The following is a 22,456-nucleotide window of genomic DNA, read 5'->3' as shown; positions in this document are numbered from 1 at the left end:
AAAGGCAGTTTTCTCTGCCATGTGTCAGTGCACTTAATGTAAACCACAGAACACAGTGGTGCTACAGGCATACATATATATTTTTATTTATCTGGAAGGTGTAAATAAACACTGCAGATCTCCCCCACTACAATGCTCATGTGCAGTTGTGATGGCTCATTAGAATTGTAGCGGCTGGTACATGCCATCTTTCTGTCTTCTAAGGAATGTATTCTTTGATCGAGTCTTAGAAACATATATTAAACAAAAGTGAGTCAGAAGGAGCTCTCTGGCTGGACGTTCCAGTCTCAAGAGGTGCCAATTACCTTTCTCAGCCTTACTGAGGCCCAGGTATGTGTCAAGCAGTTGTGGGTTTACAACATTCAGGAGACATTTCTCCCAAATCCCCTAGAGCACGATGTATACAAACCAGATATTTCCGTACATAGCCCTCCTCTTTGTACATACATATTAATGATGATTTCAAGCCCAAAGCAGTAAGTTTATTGAAAAAATGCATTTGCAAATTAAACATTTTTTTCTCCACCAACAATATGTAAGCACTAGACGAGAAATCTATTAATTTACACCTCAAAGAAATATAGTGGTGCCATTGTATCCTTCCCATTTTAGAAGTTCAACAAACGTGTGTAAAGTTCACGTTTTTGGCAATGTACATGTGAACTCTGGTAAATAATCAGATAATAGGACCTTTTCATTCCTGGATGCAGCATTCCTCAAGCTGCAGATAACGTTTGATCCCTTCTGAAAGCAGAGTCAAAAACCACAAGAATGTGTGTCTTGTTCTATGTGTCTTCTTGAGGAGTACTGTACTGGAGCAGGTAACACTGATAATCATTTACCCAAAATATTCATTCCTGTTCTAAGTACTGGTGGTACAGTTCAATTAATGATCAGGTTCTGAGGCATGTCATGGTTATGTGTGCACAGATGTCTCAATTTTATTCATAGTTGTCTGCCATCAGGATGTAACAAATAATGTCTTGTAATCTTGTGAGGCCCCGATGTAGGAGACCCACCAGTATGTCAGTGCCCAGGGAACAAAATCTGGATGACTGTATGATTGTTGTTTCTCATATTCTATCATGCAATATATTCATTACATGTGTTGTGTTCTTGTGAATGATTTCTTAATTTCTGCTGTCGGCATCTGATTCTCTGACCTTCCATCAACCTAGTCGGTACTAAGCTGAGCACCTAAAGAGTTTGTGATATTGCTGATATTGTGCGCACTCCACTGTGTGCTTAATTGAACATTAACAACTCAATCAGGTGTTTTTTTGCAAATGTATTAGTATAACTTTATTTCACCTCAGAAAGGCTGCAACGTCCCAATAACCACATTGTAGATTGAGAGGGTTTGAAATAATACAGGAGGGTGCAACTACACAATCTTGATTAAAAAGTATAATTTAATAGAACGTGTATTGAACCAAATGTATTGATTCATTCAGAATATATAGTACCTGTATTGATTAAATCCAGAGATTTAGTACTGAAAGCAGGAAGCCAACAAGCTGTTACAGATTGCTGCAAAACTCTGTTTTATGCTGTCCTTGAGAACGCCTTCACAAAGAAATTCTTTTAATGTTTTGGGAGAAGGTAGAATGCGGAATATGTCAGTTTGATCCCTGAGGGCTTTATTCTGTACTCTAATAGCTGTTATGAGCCTACATTATATCCAAGGAGTAATTTTCCTTAGGGGTGCTGGGCTCTCTTTGTGTCAATATTCCAGCATTTTAAGTCACGTACCGTGTATGCTTCTGGGAACAGAGCAGGAGACAGCCAGACTCATAATGGCCTGCATTCATTAATAACGGCAGGAGCGTCTGTCCCTCCATTGCCCACAACAGGGATGCCTCCCAGGCCTTCTGGGACTCGCGCAGACACATTTAAAGAGAGCTTCATTTCGAGTAGGCCGGAGATGAAATGCAAGACTAGCAGGCATTTCCTAAGTCAGCTATGTGCCCGAGCAGAGAGGTGACCTTAGTGGCTCGGAGAAGAATGCAGGTCAAAAGACATATTATCCAGCCTGTTGGAATCCAATTGCTTTTGTAAAAAAAAAATAAACAGAACAGTATGGCGCTCAAAGATGGATGGTAATACGAAGCTCTGTTTTACAGCCTGAATCTGGGCTTGACTTTCCTACGCAGAATGAGTGGTTAGGAAGAGGAAGGGGAGGAAGACGCGTTTCAATGTAGGGAAACAAAGTATATTCCGTTCAGTATTATTGTAAACGTTTTTGTAGGTGTGTATTTAAGATAAGAGCGTCCTATGCGCATAAAATATTAATCTGTTCCTCGATAAATGGTAGAACATTGATTGTTCTGCTCTTGTAGTGAAACAAAAACACAGCGTGATGTTGTGATCCCCTTGCTTTTTTTTGACAGCTGCAACATAGGCGCCCAACACCAACAGCTTTTACCATTATATATAGTTACTCTAAATTCTGACATAAATGAGCAGCCGATGCCATTCTGAATCTGCCATATTGTATGCTGAAGAACATTTTTTTGTTGCCACTATCAGGCCTATTAATAAATGTAAATGTCCATTGTATATTTACTACTACACAGAGGTGTAGCTCCATAAATGTAAATGTCCATTGTATATTTACTACTACACAGAGGTGTAACTCCACACGTTTTTGCTATTTACCATACCTGAGGGTATATGTACAGTCAGATGTAGACTTCCACGTCTCCACTCCCTCAAAGGAGGAGGTGGACCCTTCTAAAACATGATTTACAAGTGTATAGTAAATTTGTGCACGCAGGTGGAAATCTCTGCCACTGTGTGAAGCTTTCCTTATAGGAAAGCAAAGAGAACATTTTTAAAGATTATTGCTCTTTAAAAAATATAAAAAAATATTTTTATAAATATTATGTGACAGCACTTTAACTCATCAAATTAAATGTAATTAATTAATTAAATTTAATAACTTACTACATAAATACTTTTTAAGCATAATTTAAAACCTATTTTCTGCCTCACTAACACTTATAATTGTAATTAATATATACACAAGTTTAGTAAGGCATATGTTAAATAAATGTATGTATTTATTTTTACATTTTGTAATATAAATGTAAAGGTTTAATTTATTTCTGTAATATACAGCCAATGCTTGCGATTGCAATCTTGTCTTTGTAAATAAACACACATTTTGGAATTTTTGCTCCCAGAGTGCTGCAATTTAGTGTGTTTGTATTTGGTGCACCAACACCAAGATGCGTTTTTAACTATAATGTCACTTTAACCTTTGTTTTTTCCAGTCAATTTCTGTTTTTATCATATCCTAAATTGTCTGAGTGCCCAAACCTCTGCTAGTGCCCAACTCACTCCACACGGCCTTATGTTCAACCCTCACTCCACACGAATTTAGGTTCAACCCTCACTGGTAACCATTTCTCTTCTTCGACTGACCTTTTGTCAAGTACAGTGGGCCTTTACCGCAGGGCCTGACCTCAAGGCCAGACCTTGCACCCAAACCTCAGCAGGCAGCCAACCACTGCTGTGCACAGCCTCTAGCCATCCACCATGGGACTTGGCCACTGGGCCTGTACCCAGTCCTCTACGTGCATCCAAACGTCGCTGCAGAGAAAGTGCAAAGGCTGTCTGCAGTGTTTGGAATCACGGCCAACCCTTCATGAGAAGTGAACCCCCTCTTCACTCAAAGTTTGTCTACCAACATTTTTGCCTTTTTTCAAATTAGGCATCTGCTAAGTGACTAAGAAGATGGGTATGGTGAGTAAACAAATGTAGAAAGGGGATGCTGTACTTATGTAGATATCTCCCTTTTTTACTATTTTAAGCCATTGTAAAGATACATTATTTCTCAAATTGCTAAAAACCCATTCCTTCATTCCAATTTTAACCCATTCATCTCTACCCAGCGTTAACATCACTATGCTTATTTATTTCAGCCTGCTCCTCAGGATTTTTTGATTCAACAGCACCTATTGCAGCAAAATGGTTTCATGGCTGCCTCACTTTGATCTTGAATACAAAATGTTAGTGCTCTAGTTGTTCATTCGAACTCTATGATTAAACTGCAGTAGTACAGTAGAGAACATACTGACAGGCTTCTGCTGGTGTTGGAACTGCATGTTTCACTTAGCATAATAGACCTTTTGCCTGTCATTGATGAAGACGATATCTGGAATTACTAGAAAATGTATCCTCATTTAAGTTTTCTTGAACACTAACCATACTTTTTATGACAAAAAGCAACACCTCATTGTTTTCAATTATTGCAATGTGCTCTGTAGGAAATACTTTCAATTTTGCAGTTTTGAGTCCTTAAAAATGCATTCAGTGATGGCACTCTTGTCATAACTCTAGTTGTTTATTAGAACACTGTGGCGAAGCTGCAGCAAAACACTGGAGAATCAACTGACAGGCAGCTGCTGCTGTTGGAAGTACTTTTTACTGAAAATATCAGACGTTGCATCTGATTTAAATATGGTGCTCTGACACAACGGTGACAAGAGTTCCCTCTCTGCCAATATAGTGGTTTACCCACTGCATTTATATGCAGGCAGACCTTAGGGTTAATCATGACGGAGACTTCTCTGTCTCCACTGTGATTAACCCCCTCTGACGTCCTTGGGGCATAAGGGCTGTCAGAGAAATAGCTACATGTCTGCCCACCCAATTTAAATGGATGGGCATGTAGTCATTTGTTTTACTTTTCCTTTCTCCAGGTAAAACCTGATAGTAAGGAACACTGAAAACATCTTTTTGAAAAGAATACTGTATGCTATAGGGCTGCCTACCTCCAGTGCAGTTCTGTAGCAAACAGTATATGCATTGACAGGAACTGCCATAACTGCGGCTCCTGCCATTGCCTTTAAAAAACAGTGCCTGGTAGGTGGTCATTTAAATATTTGGTGGGCAGAGTTGTCTCAGCCTGGCGGACATTAAGTCCTCCACCAGGCTTAAAGAGAATACAGCGCCCACTCTGGGGGACTCTGCAGTCTGTTGGTGGCAGTTTTGGGCGACTCCAAACCCCAATGACATAGGAGCCGGGAGGTGCCAACAGAGGACGACCTTGCGCTTCCAAACTCCGCATCAATCCCCACTGCTTGGGGCTCTGCAGACTGTTGGTGGCAGTTTTGGGGAACTCAAAGCCATAGTGACACACACCCTGGGAGATGCCAACGATGAAAGGGGAGGAGTCGTCTTCTCTCCCAGGGCTTTAAAGTACTTCATCCATGCCCACTGCACAGGACTCTGCACACTGTTGGTGGCAGTTTTGAGGGATCCAAACCCTAGTAACACACGCTCTGAGAGGTGCCAATGAAGGACGAGGAAGAGACGCCCTCTCTCGCAGCGCTTCAAATCACTGCCTCTATGTCTGCTCAGTGGGACACTGCAGACTGTTGGGGGCAGTTTTGGAGGACTCCAAGCCCCAGTGACACATGCGTCGGGAGGTGCCAGCAAAGGAAGGTGAAGAGCCGTCCCCTCTCCCAGAGCTCCTAAGCACCTGATCCATGTTCGCTGCACAGGACTTTGCAGACCATTGGTGCAGTTTTGGGGGACTCCAAGCCCCAGTGACACACACATCATGAGGTACCAACGAAGAAAGGGAAGGAGTTTCCCCTCTCTCAATGCTTGAAAGCTTTGCATCCATACCAACTGCGGGGGAAACATGCGGGCTATGCCTTGGCAAAGCCTGCACCAAGGGCGGGCCCATCTTGAGCCTGTCATTGCCTTGCAGAGGTTGGGCTGGGCCAACCCCCTTGGTTTTTGTTCCCCATCAGCCTGCAGTGAGTGTTTTCCAAAGTGGGTTCAAGATTTGCCTTGATGGGTGAGGTCTTGTAGCATGCAAAAATTGTAAAACATAAATTGCATGGGGTTAAAGAAGCTACTGCTGAAAACCCTCATGGCACTACTCTCACCTCGCTCCTAGAATGAGCTGTGGGGGCTATCAACAAAGAAATCCCTTTAGCGGAACAAGGTGTATCGCTGGAGAAGGTGGATACTCCACAGAGACATCTGGGGTTACTTAGAGGCTCTGGGCACCACGCAGCCCCTTGCCTGAGGTGACTGACCAGAAATCGCAGCTTCCATCTTTCCTAGCTAATGCAACACCAAATCTTGATCCATCGCATGCCAGTGATGGCGGTCCCTCTAACAAGAAAACAAAACCAAGCAACCAGGCCAACATAGGACCCTAGAGTCACAAGGGCTGCTAAGTTGGATAGTGCCATGGGCAGCAAGCTTGTTCCATTATCACCACCCAATTTAGCTAAAACATCCAACACTGGCGGCTCAGATCCTGCACCCAACCTAGATCAGGATATTATTTTTGGTAAATTTCAGCATATGTTGACTGTGAGTCTTTCTCCAATTTTAAACAGGCTTAAGTAAATTGGAAGCCTCTGAATCTCAGCTCCTGAAGCCACATGATAATTTGAAAGATCAATGGATTTTTGTTCAAGACCCTGCACGGGCTGATATTATGTCATACGTCTTAACTCCTTCCTCAACCCATGAATAATTGCAGGCTGGTCAACCCTCATTCTGTCCCGCATCACTACCCCTCTTACTACTTATATAGGGGGTTCCTTTGCTAAGGATAGGGGGTATCAGTGCGTGCACATGTTTTGGGGTAACAGAACTTAAACTGGTGAACCAATTAAGGCTCCAATCAAGCTGCAATACTTCCCTAAACAGTCTAACCTCCATTTCCCTCCTGATTGTTGCCCCTATGTGGCCATATTGACTGATGCTTAGCACTAAAGATCGACCAAAGAAGAATCCACCCTCAAAGCTGAAAAATAAAGTCTGCTATTGGCTATCCTGAAATACAGACTTTGGCATTAATGAATTTAAGGGCATTTTGTTTGTAAGAAGAGTTGGTTGAGTTGGCCCTTCAGCCAAGTGCAAGAGTAGTGACTGTATTGTAGTGAATTGTAAAAAGCCGAAGCCTCGCTCAGTGATTAATCTACTTTGGCATCAGGCTACACCAGAAGGGTGTTGACACTGGCATTATTATTGTTCCTTGGTGTGCTTCTACAACCATCTCATACCCCCTGATTCAAAAATAAAGGAGGGAAGAGGCCTTCTCCAAGATCAGACAGCAGAGTGGTGCAAACCTACTGTTCCAGTTTATAATAATTTCAGCCACTTTCAGATCTCCCAAGTCTAGACTGATGTTTTGTGAGTGATAATGTTCATTTAGAGTCAGCCCAAGATTCATTTCTCAGGGAATAAATGAATGTGATGGAGACAGAAAGGGTGGTGAGGGTGCTCACCTAGAGAAAAATATGACGCTAACAGTGCATGATCCAGTATTCCTGATTTCGACTTACACTATTACTGAGCCCATTGCTGCGTGCACTAGTCCCCTTGATCATCAATGTCCTGCTAATTTCACCTATTGCGGCTACTCCCTACGGAGATCGGCAAAACGCCAAATGAACCTGAGCTCCCTTTCTTGTTACTGTCATGGAATATTGCAGGTTTGATGGGGAAAATCCTGGATCCCGTGTGGGGAGCCTTCCCCAATTTACATGATATAATAATTTTGCAAGAAACAGAGGCTGTAGAAAACTTCTTTGGGCTGGGCTACTCTAACTTCAGTATTGAAGCAGTACCCGGTGAAGCCAGGCACCCATCTTATGGTCTCATAGTACAGGTCAAAAATACACCAGACCTAACCTTAAGAAAGCTGGAAATCAATAATAATAAGATTTTTAGGATTCCACCTAAGGGGTAGAAATGGTGGTAGGGTAGACCTTTATGATGTTTACAACCACTCTGTACCATGTAACAAGTAATCCCCTACACTACACTCACTTGCTCATCATCTTGATATGAGAGTAGATAGTTCTCCACTCATAATTGGTTGTGATATAAATACCACTTTTGTTCTCCTTTATGGCTTAGCCTCAGTCATTGGTCAAGAAGATGAAGCTAGAGGTATACCCCTATTAGAGAGCAAACCTTTGTTATCCTGGATAGCAGTAGCTACACAGCTTTAGTCACTAAAATTGAATTATGGCATGCATGCATGTAATGGGATGTTCTTTTCTGATATAAAGTTTGCTCATACATTTGCCCGTGGCCATATACAGAGTAAAATCGATTATATCTTCCTAGATTTTTACCTATGGCATTTGGCTGGGGACTTCCTTACTTAGAGAGACATTGACCACAACACACTGAGGCTTACATTGGGTGGCCTTATTCTGAGAAATTCTCCTGCCCCACGTGACAAATCCGTGATAATTGTAAATTTGGGCAACAATATACAATCGATCAAATGGTCTAAATTGTGTCTCGATATCGAAGCTCTAACTGGTATTATTGATGTTTTTAATGACACTCTCAAACCATTTAATGATCATCCAGGTGATATATCCTTACTGCTGGACCATCACAGTAAAAGAGTCCCTTTTCTGCAGTCTCCCACATGGTACTTCATGGTACTGCAAGGAGTGCATAAGGCAAAAGGCCAAATAATCGAAGCTGTCAAAAAGGAGCCCATGAGGAAATCTATGCTGCTCGTATCAACTTCAAGCAGATCTTTACAACCACCAAACACAGCTGGATGTATTCTAATTGGCTAGCTTTAGATGAGGCATCAAAAAACAAAGATTTTCAGACATTATGGCACGTGGCTGCCCTAGATCACAAAGCTGTATAGAATTAACAACTCAACCACAACAGTGGGTGGATCATTTTACTGCAATTTATGCTCAATCTAATACAGGGTTGGATCTACCTGTGACAAAAATGTTAGACCTGAAGAGTGTTATTGTAACCACCCCAACTTGCTTTACCCTCCAAGAAAGCCTAGGAGCTATTCAGGGTATGCCCCTTGGAAGGCACTTGACCCTGATAGTGTTCCCAGCGACTTGTTTCGATCTGAAACTTCTGTATGGGGCCCATATATGAATGTATCTTCAAACAGGATACTGACAGGTAGGAAAGTCCCAGAGTCTTGGACAATGCTGAGATCATCCCAGTCAACAACAAAAAACATAGAGAAACCCCAAATAATTATTGGCCTGTCAGCCTCATAGATAACCTTCAGAAGGTTTTCTGTCACCAGATCCAAGTTAGATTACACAACTGGATTGACAACACCTCTATCCTGTCTCACTTACAGGCTTGGTTTTGCTCCAAGGTGAGCACAATAGATCACATCTTCCGTTTTGATGTTACTGTGGCAAAATATTTCAGGCTCTCTAGGAACCACCTATATTTTGCACTTGTGGACCTTCAGTCAACCTCTGATTTAGTCCTTTTGCAGCACCTCTAGTCTGCTTTAGCTGTTATTAGGCCATGCTTTGCTGGACATATTTATTAGATTATATGACAATACCTTTACCACAGGTCAAGCGGAGGTTGGGCGGTGACTTAACTTTTCATATACCTGTGCTGTGAGGGTTGCAACAAGTATGTGCACTCGTGCCAGTACTCTTCTCACTGTACATAAACGATGTTGTTAAATTCATAGGCAAATGTATTCATGATTACCCAAAGCTAGTTGGCTGCTCTATGCCGTCAGTGCTTTTTGCTGACGATACCCTTTAGCTCTCTTCAACCCCACCTGGACTTCAAAACCTCTTTAACAAATTTAATACGTTTTGTGATACCCATGGTTTGGAGGTGAATACCACAAAAAACAAGATTATGATTTCTAAGCCACACAGAACCTTCAGAGGGAATTTCTTAATGCCCCAGCAAATAGTAGGAAATTGTGATTATCTGGGGATCAGAATTGATAAGAGCAGAATCTGGAAATCACATATTGAGAAAAGTGAATTAGTGTTGTTACACTCTGATTCAGCAATTACTAAGAGGTTCAAGGCAACTTCCCCCAAATCGGTATACTCTGCCATTGAAGTTTATAAGGCAAAAGCTCAGGCTGCAGCGCTATGTGGGTCAGAAGTGTGGGGGATTGCAAATACTAAAGGCGTGACCATGAAATAATTTTTTTTTTTAGATTCTTATTACCCTACTGCAGAGCACATCTATGCTACTGCTTTGTTTCAATACAGGCCTTAAAAGGGTGGGAGATTTGGCGTTGCTGAAACCCCTTCTATATTGGGTCAGGCTGTGGTCTCCCCCACAGCTAGATCAATATAGATTGACAGTGGATGTAGTTTTGAGCCTGGGCAAAGCGCAGCTTCCACCCTGGTTTGAGTTTGTCAACTTCCATCTTAACGACTTAGGCCTGTGTGAGGACTGAAGTAATCCATCTACAAGTGATGCTGGTGCTAAGGGCAGCGTCAAAGCTGCCTTTTAAAATGGAAACGCTATTGAGAATCATTGGAAGGCCAAAACTGAGGGTCTGGAGGAAGATTTTTTATCTTTCAAGCCCACTTCTGCAAAAGATATGTATTTAGACTTTATTTAACCACCCTTAGCTTGCCTTCTATTCATAAGTTTTAGGTTTGGTACACTGTTATTCAATACATTTATAAAAAACTGGAAATCTCACCATGTGTGTTCTGTAACCATGTAAGCGAGGATGTTGAACATGAGTTATTATTTTGCCCTAAGTACGACAGGCCTAGGCGGAGTTAGCTCAAATCCTCTTGCATCTCCACTGGAGTGAGACAATAAAGTGAGGCTTATCATATCTTGCAGTCTGAATCAAGTCAGGTTTTAGTATTTCGGAGCTGTCGATATTTTTATGCAATATGGTTCCACAGGAAAAAGTCTGGAGTAATCTAAAAAAACTGTATCCACCACTTTTTTGTATTTCCTCTTGGCTTTTATATATTATCATAATTTCAGGGAAGTGCTCGGTGCTATGTTTTGAAAATTATATAACTGCTTTTATGAAAATGTCATTGCTGCTATATTTATTTAGTTTTTTGCTATTTGACCCTGGAATACATGTTTTATTCCTGTATATTTTTAGTGAGAATATTAATTAAATAATACTTTTTTAATTATGTGATGTACTTTTATGATGTTTGTGTTTTATGGGCGTGCACCCAAAATAAACAAACTTGGTGATGATGATACTGCATCCATCTGAAGTTGAATCAGGCCCTCTGTCTTCTGAGGAAGACATTGTGAACATACAGAAAATGTGTTTTAAGTTCTAGAGCACATTCCCTAATGTCTATGAAAAAATAATTAGAGAAAACTGTTTTTCTCAAATATGGTTCATCAAGTCACAGCAGAGTATATTCACCTTGGAGCATATGGCGATCTCTAAAAGAGTGTGGTACCATCAACAAACAATTTATATTGTGACTAAAATCTGTTATCACCCCTCATACGTGTTTCTTTTTGTGACCATCAAAAACAGGATTTCACTGCAATGCATCTTAATGGGGACCATGTCCCTGCATCCTTTACTGACTGCCACAACATATTGTTCATGTTGTGGCCAGCCAGTCAAAGGGGTGTTCCCTTGGGAATCCCCCCTCCACATGTCCTTGGGGCGCAGGGGGTCACCCTGACCCTAATATGTTTTGTTTAATTCATTTTCAGGAGGCAGGGAGCATGTCCTTGAGCCCTGTACTGGATGCCACAAAATATTGTTCATGCCAGATAATCAGGATTGGTTAATCTCCTCTAAATTGACCAATCAAAACATATCTGAACACCAATGACACTGACGTCACTAACTTTTCCTGGTGGGTAACCCATTCATGCCTACCTGAGCACCTTTCTCATTGCTATTTTCTCAAAAACTACTCAACTGATTGACACCATATAAGGAAAAGCATACTTTCTGAGTAAAATTCAAACTTTCTGCCAAATTCTGTGTATTTGTGTTCAGTTGTTTTGTTCTGCATTGGAGAGCTATGGGAGTTAAAATGGGATATCAAAGTTTTGAACCCCACACTTTTCCTTGGTCCCCATGCAATGGATCAGCACAAAACCTTTCACGAAGGAGTCAAACGGGCTGAACCTTTTCTGGAAAGTTTTTGTGCAGATTTGTCAAATTGCACTAAAGTTTTTGAAGAAGCAAAAAATACCCTTTCAAAGGAAATTCTAACCTGACTATAGCTACTCTAGTGCTGTCGTCACCAGAGTAATATATATGTGTGCCGAGTTCTCCTCCACCATGATGGAGAGCTCTGCACAGAAAAGATAGCAGAGGCTTGTGAGCTCTATTTTGTCAGTATTAAAGGGTCAATTCAGTAATTGGATCACTACACATCAAAACCTAAGCAGATATCATCATACAAAGCTACATTAACAAACTCCTACTGTTGATGATTGTTAGAGACGCCGGATCTATTAAAGGAAACTGCTTTTTTGTCCACACTGTGTTGGCCCTTTTGTATTGAGCAAGGTCTGTCAGACAAATGAATCACATTCTCCCTTGTCTAAAAGCAATGTGCATGCAATATGATTAAGTGAGAATAATTCTTTGATCACTCTTTTCATTACCTCTGGAGAGGTGTAAAATTGGCTCAATAATCTATTTGGTCTCCTCCCCAGCATTGCGGGCACATATAGCAACTACGGTAGTCATTTTGAGTAGTGAAAAATCCTTGCTAATTAAAGCAGTTTCATGTCAGAATTCCAGGCTTTTTGTAAAAATGTGTGTTTTGTTTATCTCCACAGGAGCAGTCTTACACACCTTTAGATTTCAAGACCAACCTTGATAACAGGCTAACAAATGGCAACATTTAAGTGCACTTTTTTACTCCTTCTTTTCAAAGGTTTTAAGTTTGCTATATTAAGTCAGATGCATTGTGGATTTTTAAACATTTTCTGTGTTTGTTTTTTTGCTAAAGTGCTTAGACAGCTTTGGAATACTCAACACTTATTAAAACAAATTCAAAAGGCAAAATAAAATAAATAGGCTGCAGCCAAAAGAACAAACATCTAGAAAAATCATATTGGAGTAGTCTATTTCTTGAACAAACAAACTGGAGAAACTACAGGTCCTAAAGAAATACAGTAAAAGAGAAAAGAGAGGTAGGAAACATGCCAAAGCAAATAACCTCCATAAGAGAAATCAACTCTGTGCACAGAGAATAGAGTAACTGTAATGACAGCACTCCCTTCCTCATCAATCGCTTCTATTACTCAGGTAGGTGAACAAGCTGGGCAGCTAGCCCTACCCTACACCTGAAAATATGTTGCTATCAAAATAGATGGGCAATATATGTATTTCCACAAGCACTCACCCATTGATAATCCAAATCCTTGGTCCCACCACCTCATGAGCTACAAAATACCCCCTGAGCAACCACATTTTAGGTACCTTGCCTCGCACATCCAATCTAGTAGCTGCAGTTGGCACAACACCACTAGGCACCACCCTTACAACTGGTGGTCATATCCAAGCCATAAAAATTAGCTAGCCCCAATCACAACTGCCCCACTGCTATCCTACCTCTACTCCTTAGTGTGCCAAATACCATTAGAATGTGGGGACATAAATTAGTTGATATTTTCACTTTACTAATGCATGGGATGGATGGTTCTGATATTCGACAAAGATGCAAACGAGGAGGAGAAGAAAGTGAGGTGCTATGCCTGGCATGGATAAAAAACATTGAAAACTTTAGAGGCAATTTATATTCTGACTCCTATTATCATGGAAACCTTTCCCAAACAGGTTCCACCCCTGAATACATGCAGTAAAACAATGCATCATGAGGCCCGGAGACCAGGGTCATAGGCTGGTTCTACAATGAATAGGTGTTCCCGCAGAAAATGCCCATGTGTCCTGAAATGAAGTGGGACCAAAAGGAGGGTGACACATGAATAAAGTTTATGGTCAAGTAGCTTCCTTTTATGAATGAGTATTATAGCATAATGGCAGTGCACACTGTAAACATGTAAGAGTATTTTAGACCATACTCCTCTTAAAGCAGGAAGGGCCCAAAGCAATCCTTTTGCAATGGACTAGAGTGAGTGCAGCCTTCTACAGCACACGCAGTAGAAGGTCATTGGAGAAAGCACTCAGACATTTTAACTATAAAATCCCAAACAACTCTTTCCAAACCCTTCCCTCCTCTGTCTATCCTCTATCCTATCCATCCACCTAACACACTCACATGTCTACCACTCCAAATAACAATTTATATTTCACACTTCTAATACACTGCTAATCCACCTTTGGATTCTGGAGTAGCATGCTGCGCACCTGAAATCATTTCAACACTGCATCAGGGGTAATAAGTGCTATATAAATAGAATTACAATTATAATAATCTGAGGAAAGGTTGTGTAAGTCCCCACACACCTGGCCCATATGTGACTCAGATCATCTGGCCTTTAGTTTCAAAGGAGGACATAGTGCCCGTAAAGGATCAGCCAACTCACTGCCAGATAACCACTAGATCCCCTCCCTGCCCACTCTACAGCCACTCCATCCTAGCTCAACCGAACGCTGTGCTTATGCCACCAGCTCACCCCAGGGTCCATCCTTCTCACAGGTTCCTCACACATTACTTTGCAGGCTCAGACATAGGCCCTCATTCTAAGTCTGGCGGGCGGCGGAGGCCGCCCGCCAGACTTCCCCCCTCCAAAATACCGCTCCGCGGTCCAGAGACCGCGGAGGGTATTCCAAGTTTTCCCCTGGGCTGGCGGGCGGCCGCCAAAAGGCCGCCCGCCAGCCCAGGGGAAAACAACCTTCCCACGATGAAGCCGGCTCGTAATCGAGCCGGCGGAGTGGGAAGGTGCGACGGGTGCTACTGCACCCGTCGCGTATTTCACTGTCTGCTATGCAGACAGTGAAATACTAGCGGGGCATGGGCACTGCAGGGGCCCCCAGGGGCCCCGCGACACCCCCTACCGCCATCCTGTTCCTGGTGGGCGAACCGCGAGGAACAGGATGGCGGTAGGGGGTGTCAGAATCCCCAAGGCGGCGCAGCATGCTGCGCCGCCTTGGAGGATTCATTTGGGCAGCGGGAAACTGGCGGGAGACCGCCAGTTGTCCCGGTCCGACCGCGGCGTTACCGCCGCGGTCGGAATGCCCAAGGGAGCACCGCCAGTCTGTCGGCGGTGCTCCCGCCCCCGTTGACCCTGGCGGTTCTGTACCGCCAGGGTCATAATGAGGCCCATAGTGTTTAAAGAGTTAGGGCAATTTTATTTTGTGAGATATGGCCTTTGGGCGTGCTCTGCTTATTGCCACAGAAGCAGTACCACCCCCTCCTTTGGCTTGCATACTGTCTCTAATAACAGAATAACCGTTGATGAAATTAAGGTGTACTTTCTTACTCCTTATTTACAATATTCTCAAGTGAACTTGTCTTCCAGATTTTTTGACATTCCTGTACTAAATCAGGTACATTTTGCCTTGCCTTACATATTCGACATTTGTTCTGTTTTAATGTACTTAAATGGTTTTGGCATAGTTGATCCATCAAATTAGATAAAGTGAATCCAGAAGAACAAAGTCTAGAAAAATGATATTAAAATAGTCCATGACTTCAAAAAGAAGCCACAAAAGGAGACATTGCAGGTCCCAAACATGTACAGAAAAAGAGAAAGGAAAGGTAACACCAAAGGCCATTAAACTCTGTATGAGAAAACTCTGTGTAAGAGGCAATTGTATGGGAAAGAAATTATTTCTTGTAAGATCGCTGTTCATCTCTCTCACATCTGGAAGGTGACTCATCCGAACAAGAAATGTCTTATTTCCATTTTGATATCATGATCACTTCCACAAATGTATATGGCAGCACCCATTGATAGGAAGCACTCGAGAGTTTGGCCCTGGAAGCACTAAGGACTTGTGGTTTCAGCACAGACAGTTTGATAGTACTGGAAAATGTGGGAGATGTTTATTAACTTCATTCTACTGGTGTTTGGGCTTGCTACCACTGAGGAGATGTTTCCTATTTTCTGCTTTAACAGAGCAATATAAGCTACTGAACCAGACTCCTAGAGCAGCCTCAAGGAATTGCTATGGTATCTGCTTCCATTTTCTCTTGATGTTTTCCCATACTGTTTTTATGATGAAGGGCTTCACAGTGCTCACTGTAGAGATGGGTGGTATGTTAGTGGTTCTGTTTACATGCTACGATGGAAGTTGGCATTGCCATTCACCTTCTGGTGGAGGGCAGAAAGGTTGTGGTAGGTTTGCAATGTTTCTCCGATGAGATACGATGGCTTGATACTTACCCATTATTTTTTAGGACAGGCATAACCACGCACAAGCACTGCTTTTTGACAAGTTGTAATTTATTCTGTGGACTTTAACCACGCCCAGCACTTTCATTTATCCTTGGACTTGCCTTTCAAAAATTCCTTGATGTCATTGGTAAATGCTTTATGTTTGCTCTGCCTTGAGGCTGTTTTGTTATGCCTTGCAGACTGACCCTGTTACATGGATTATTGCACAATCGGCGTATACTTTAGTGTGGGCAAACTACTTTTTTCTTTTGTCTCACCCCTTATTGCTCCATGGCACCCATGGTGCTTTGAAGTTTCATACAACGCGAACTCGATTGGGGGTATTGGGGAAAGAGGACATCTGTTGACGTCTAGCCAATCTGTGGCTGAAGAGGATTCCAAGTTTCATTTAATATGAGCTCATGGGAGTGGGCCAAGTGCTTCGTTTTAAGGCGATTTTCAGTGTCAGTGTTTTGACAACTATACCTGTGCTGTTGTGTCAAAAAGCATGGAGAACATAACCATACTGCAAAATGTTCTCATGCTCACTAAGTACAGTTATTTGAGCATTGGTAGCAGTGCTTAATTTGTAAATAAATATGTGCCGGTGCCCAAAACCGTCCTCTTAAACATGAGGCTACTGCAATTCATTGTGTGAACATGTAATACTGAGGCAGCGTAATCCTGAAGCCATCTCGGGCCTCTTCAATCCATTTACAGCAACTCCCTGCCCCTTCAGCTCACTCTTGCAGCTTTCTGCCTTCTCCTTTTGTGGCGCTTTTTCGTTTTTCTCTTCCTCCATCTTTCCCATATGTGACTTTTGCTTGCAGTAAATGCTTAAGGCAGAAAAATAAGTGCCAGCTCTGAAAAATAAATGCTGGTGCGCTGCAGTGGAAACAACAAGCACAAATTGAGCACTGATTGGTAGTTTAAGTATATTGAATTATGTGGCGTGTCTAATGCTTTGAGCATGCATGGTACACTTCAGTTGCTTATTATTGCAAGGGCGGTTACGTGTTTAGTTCTTGATATTACGTTAATGTTTCCCACCGCTGCCCATTTTTCTGGCGCTCCTGCAAAACCAGCAATTCTACTTTTCTTGCATCCCCCTTCATATGCATAAGTTCTGATGGCATCTGAAGAGAAAATACATAGTTTCAGACGTCTTTTTGAATCCTTCGTCAAAAGCAAAACAGAGCATATGTTCAACCCTATCCCTGCACTTGTAATGCTCATATTATATTTTGGAGAGGCAGTAAGTGAGAGTTTTCGTTATTATCCGTTCTTGGTCATCACTCCAGCATGCTTGTTCTTTTGAGTATAAGGTGCTTCAAATGGAGAATTTGCCGTTAGAGTAAGGCAACTCATATAATTCAAGGGGACAGCCGAGCCAGTGATTTGACTGGTCTCTAGGAGCACGAGCCGGGCCATTAATAGGATTGTTATGTGAATTCTGCAAAAATATTTTGTAGATTCCCAAACTTTTGGAATATATACCTTATGCTTTATATGTGGTATGTCTATAGCAATATTTTACAATACAAACATTTTTGAACATCTATGCATGGTGGTATTAGTAATCTAAAAAAGAGCAACTCGTTTCGGTTATTATCCAATCCAACCCGGTACTAAGAATGCTAAATTCAAAACTACACGTCCCAGAATGCCAAGTGGAATTTCGCAAACAGCAAGACTGGCTGAATGTGTTACTTCCTTTGCTACTCCCAAAATCACATTTCAAAACTCTATAAAGATTTTTTAAAGACATTTTAATAGCCTTTCCTTTAGGCATATCTCTGACAATTCAACAATTTCTAAATCACTGCTGAGATTTTCACTTCATTAACTGTGACAAAGGGCAGATACTCTCCGTTTCATATTAAGGAAGTACAGGTGTATTTAGTATTGTTCAGTACCTGCCCATTTAAAGTATTAAGTCGGGGAACAGCAAAAGCACTGTGAACAGCAGACCTCCAAACCCCCTCATGAAGCACTACTGAATGCTTGTCCAGACAGTATTTGTGAATTTACGAGGCTGGTTTCTTACCTTTCTGTGTATTCTTCAGTCCGTTCTTTTGACATCAAACCTAGCAGCGCACCTGTGCTGCTCTCTCAACATGCTGTAATCTACACTGTGGGCTCCGTTATGGCTTGAACTTTTGTTTTACAGCTGGGAGTAGTTTGTGTTTGAAGATCCTCGTTTGAAATAATATTTCAGATGCTAGCCCTTTAGTTATATGCAGGGCCACTGGAATCATGTGGCAAAGAGTGCCAAATTATGGGGCAGGGTTAACCAATATATGTGGCAAGAAAAGTCCAGTTATGCATACACATCACCAATAGCTTTAACTCTATCAAATGCGAGACCTATTGTATTGCAAATGCTTGTTACTTATTTGCTTGTGCCCATTAAACAAACCTAGAGAGTTATGACCTTTAAATTATCATAAATTTCTTACATGGAAACTGCATACTCCTGTATTTCACTGATTGCTTTGCACTAAATATCACCCTATTTCAACGTTCATGCTAATTGCAGTAAATCAACATGAGATATAAAAAATTATCTAATGGTAAATGGTGTAATACAGTATGTTTCTATGGTGCCATCTCATGGTTCATAGTATTGGCTACATACATCATAAAATTACATTTACTAATCAATTTCTTTCACCGTTACCTCTTTCCTGCATTTTCCTTTTACCCTGCACTATTTCCTTGCATAGTTTACAATAAAAAGTACAATTATTTTTAAATGCAAGTTTTTTCAGGTAAAATTTGGAATGTTACTAATGCATTGTACATTGTTTACTCTGATATCACTCATTTGTGAGCAACTGTTATAAGGTAGAGATCGCTCATACATTTTCTTCGGTCTTCTGCAGAAGTATTTACGTTAAGTTCCAGGTTTATTTTATATGTCAACCATACTCTCAGTTTATGCAACTTTTCCATCATTAAGTAATTCCCAACTCTAAGTGCTCAAAGATAAGCTGGAAATATTTAGTTTGGGCTCCATTTAAAAAATGTTGGGGCTCCATTTTAAAATGTTTGTCAAGTAGTCAGGTAGCACACGTGAGGCACAGAGTGGAATGGTGATTTTCACTAGATCAAACAATTCATGGGAAAGTGAGAAATCTTGGAGTGCAAATCGATCTTTCCCTTCTACAGTTCACAGTGTAGATACTATACCATGTAGACTTACAAGGTCATTTGCAGAAATATTAAATTCTTAAATCGTCTGAATGCAAGCCTTCTTTCATTGACCAAAATATTAGGTAATAAGAAGATATATTTCGTAAAGTTTTAGGGTCTGGTTTATACAGTGACTTGCTCCTGGAAATTCAAGGGTATTTAAGCAGTAAGCTGCAGCGATTCTCAGTGGCATAAGGATACTGGAGGTCCCCCACTGCAAAGAACATGGAGGGGGCCCCTCTCCGGGCTTACTTAGGCCAGGTGATGTGGGGGGGGGGCCTAGAGCGCAAGGGGAGCCCTCCCCACGGGAGCTGCAGGGGTCTTTGTTACGCCACTGCCGATTCTCACAAAAATCTTTATGAACCTCACCCCTACTGCACTAATATGAAATTGCAAACATTTTCCCTAAATCCTTTGTAATTTCAGGGGCCAATCATTTTTAAACTTCTGTAGGCGCCCTTCTCCATTACTTTTTTGTGAAACCCACACCTGCACTAAGCTTTAAAAATAGAAAGGTTTTTTTTTTTTGTGCACACTTGGTAGGAAATAGAGAATTGGAACTGGGAAGAATTACTCCCTCCCATTGTTGCACATTTACCCCATATCTTCCTCATCTATCACTAGTGTCACTCTCTCCAGCCCCTTTTCACTTTACTTTGAGGTGCTGCTTGCTTATGAGGGAAAGACCGAAAACAGCTTTTCAAGTCTGAATGTTCCCTAATCTTTCCCTTGAATGGCAATCAAAATAACATCCACTTGAAATGGGGCTTGATTTGGGTGATTTTGTGAGTCGGGTGTACTTCTACACATACATGCAAAATCCATGCAAGGTGAGCCAAGTTGAGACCCAGACTCATTTCCCATATTATATCAAACTATAAATTTTGCTACCTACAGAAATAAAAGTCCCCGTTTATAGACCCTGTGCAGTCCATGATAAGCACTGATCTGAGGTGTAGAAACTGAGTACCTTCTTAACTCTTTGACTTTATATATTAAATAAAATGATTAGACTTTTTTTTTATAAAGGAACTGATATGACAAAACATAAAAAATGTACCCATGAGAAGGTGAATCAGGAACTAAAATGAGACAGAAACTGCCACGTTTTGGTAATGCTGTTAGATAACGTACAATTGCTACATTAAAGTAAGCCTTCAGAATAGCTCACCCTCCACTAATCAATGATTTACTGAATGAAGCATTAGTAGTGGAAAAATGCCTCTTCAAACGAACCTTCCTCAGCACAGCCCTTCAGAATAATTCATGAAGCGCTACATTCAAGGTATTATAAGCCTACATGAAGTACTCCCTCCTTCACATCCACAAATCAAAACACTGCACTGTGTAGTTATCTCTTTTACTGCTGGAAGTGTGCTCTACTTGCAATGAAGCTATGCGAAAACAAATGAATAAAAAGCACAAGAATAGGCATTTGTTAAATTGAATAGTACCTTTCCTGTTCAGTTAAGGAATCACATTTCCACAATGTGACCAGAACTATCATACAGTCAGTGTGCTTACAAATTTCAATTGCCTACCACGAGCTTAAGTGGTACCCTTCCTTGGAAATGAACTATTGTATCTTATCAAAATGTAGTCACTAAAGGAATGTAACGCCTGTGACATTGAGCATGTTTATGTTTATGTAATACTAAGACTGCCTTTTGTCATTACAGAATCACGCAATGTCCCAACACAGCAGTTAGTGCAAGGCCCCATTTTCTTCTGAAGAAAGCATCGCGGCACAAGAAAAGACATCATGTTAAACTCTTTGCACGGAAATTTTGTTGTTTATGTATATTATTCAGAATCATTGTATTGTACCATAAACCTTGTATTATCAAAAATGTTGGATGTTCCTGTGTTTGGGCGTTTGAGCACCGGATAGATTCCTGTATATAAAGTGTTGCACATGTATTACGTTTTCCAATACTAAGAAACGTCTTATAAAGACAGCGGACTTGGGCCTTATTCAATCAAGTTCAAAACATGAGGGAAAAAGGCTTAAATAAAGTGTTATTTTCTCCAGGAGGAAAGTTTTAAAAAAGCTAATTTAATTGCAGCTATATTTTGCATTCCTCCTCAATTTCCTCTTGTCTAGACTTTGTCCTTTGATATTCTTATGGATAAATTCAAGACTTTTTTTGTAAACTTTGCATAAGATCCATACAAAAGAGAAGAGACTCTCTCCAGAATTGTGTCTCACCACGATCAAGGCCCTGATACACATATTTCAAGCCTTGCGATAGGACAGATAACATTATCATATATGCAATAGTGTTTATGTAGATTGTCCAAAACCGTTTTTTCTCTTCTGGAAAGAAACCATTTGAATCTATGAGTGTTCACACTTTTCCTTAATGATTTCACAGACGCCAAACTATTGAATCAGTTGAACTAACCTGTATGTTACTGTTATAAATGTTTACTCTGTGGTCTGAACCTGGAGATTACTGGAATTGTTTTCCAAGAGGAAATAAATTCAATTTACCATTATGTATGTCTGTGGTTCACTCATCTTTTTTCACTTTCTAAATGATAAAATATTGTATTTGACATCCTCATGCGTGAGACTCATGTGGAGAGAATATCACAGAGGTGAAGATTCTTCTGCTGTGCGTTACACCACTGATTAAGCAATACTTGCTAACATGGGCCTTGAGTTTTATATTGTCTGCACTAGTCCATATTTTGTGAAGTGCCTGCTAACACAATGCACGTCAATCCTCAAAAGTGTACTAGTACAGAACTTCTACTTGAAGTAAAAGGCTGTGGTGTACACAAGACCAGTGGCATTCGTTGTTTTGGAATATTTCACTTACCTAATGCAAATTAAATCCAAAGCTAAGCAGTGCTAAATGTTTTCTTCTGTAGAAGCCAGTAGTGCAGGTATACAGTAGTAGTTTTGCACCAGTACCCTTCAAATTCAGTTTGTGGCACAGAATGTATGAAAACCGAGAGGAGATTACACAAAAACGTGACAAACTATAATACTGTTAATTATTTGCATTGCTTTACTTAAATGATACAAATGTATGATGTTATCGGAGTAACATGCCCAGAAGTGTGTTTGGGTCAGAGAATCTACCAGTCGAGGAGGGAGAGGAAGTTGGAAAACTGATCTCCTTCCTTCTTTCCCACTCTCCCACAATTGAGTAGGAAAAATGTGCAGCAGTTCAGTACGTACATGCATGCACAC

At 41.0% G+C, this 22,456-nt stretch overlaps 1 protein-coding gene across 8 annotated transcripts in view; it reads left to right on the top strand.

Annotated features, from left to right (window-relative positions):
- Positions 1–21,753, top strand: part of ZNF521 (zinc finger protein 521) — a 711,353-nt gene extending 689,600 nt beyond the window's left edge. For all 8 annotated transcript variants that reach the window (XM_069220047.1, XM_069220044.1, XM_069220042.1 and 5 more), the window contains one exon: positions 20,934–21,753. In XM_069220047.1, coding sequence (XP_069076148.1) covers positions 20,934–20,963 — 30 coding nt within the window. In that variant the 3' untranslated portion in view covers positions 20,964–21,753. The remainder of the gene's footprint in view (positions 1–20,933) is intronic.
- The last annotated feature ends 703 nt before the right edge of the window (positions 21,754–22,456 follow it).

The sequence above is a fragment of the Pleurodeles waltl genome, chromosome 2_2 (assembly GCF_031143425.1).
Source record: "Pleurodeles waltl isolate 20211129_DDA chromosome 2_2, aPleWal1.hap1.20221129, whole genome shotgun sequence".
Classification (NCBI taxonomy): domain Eukaryota; kingdom Metazoa; phylum Chordata; class Amphibia; order Caudata; family Salamandridae; genus Pleurodeles; species Pleurodeles waltl.
The sequence above is the reverse complement of the archived record's forward strand: the minus strand, read 5'-3'. Positions and strand labels throughout refer to the sequence as shown.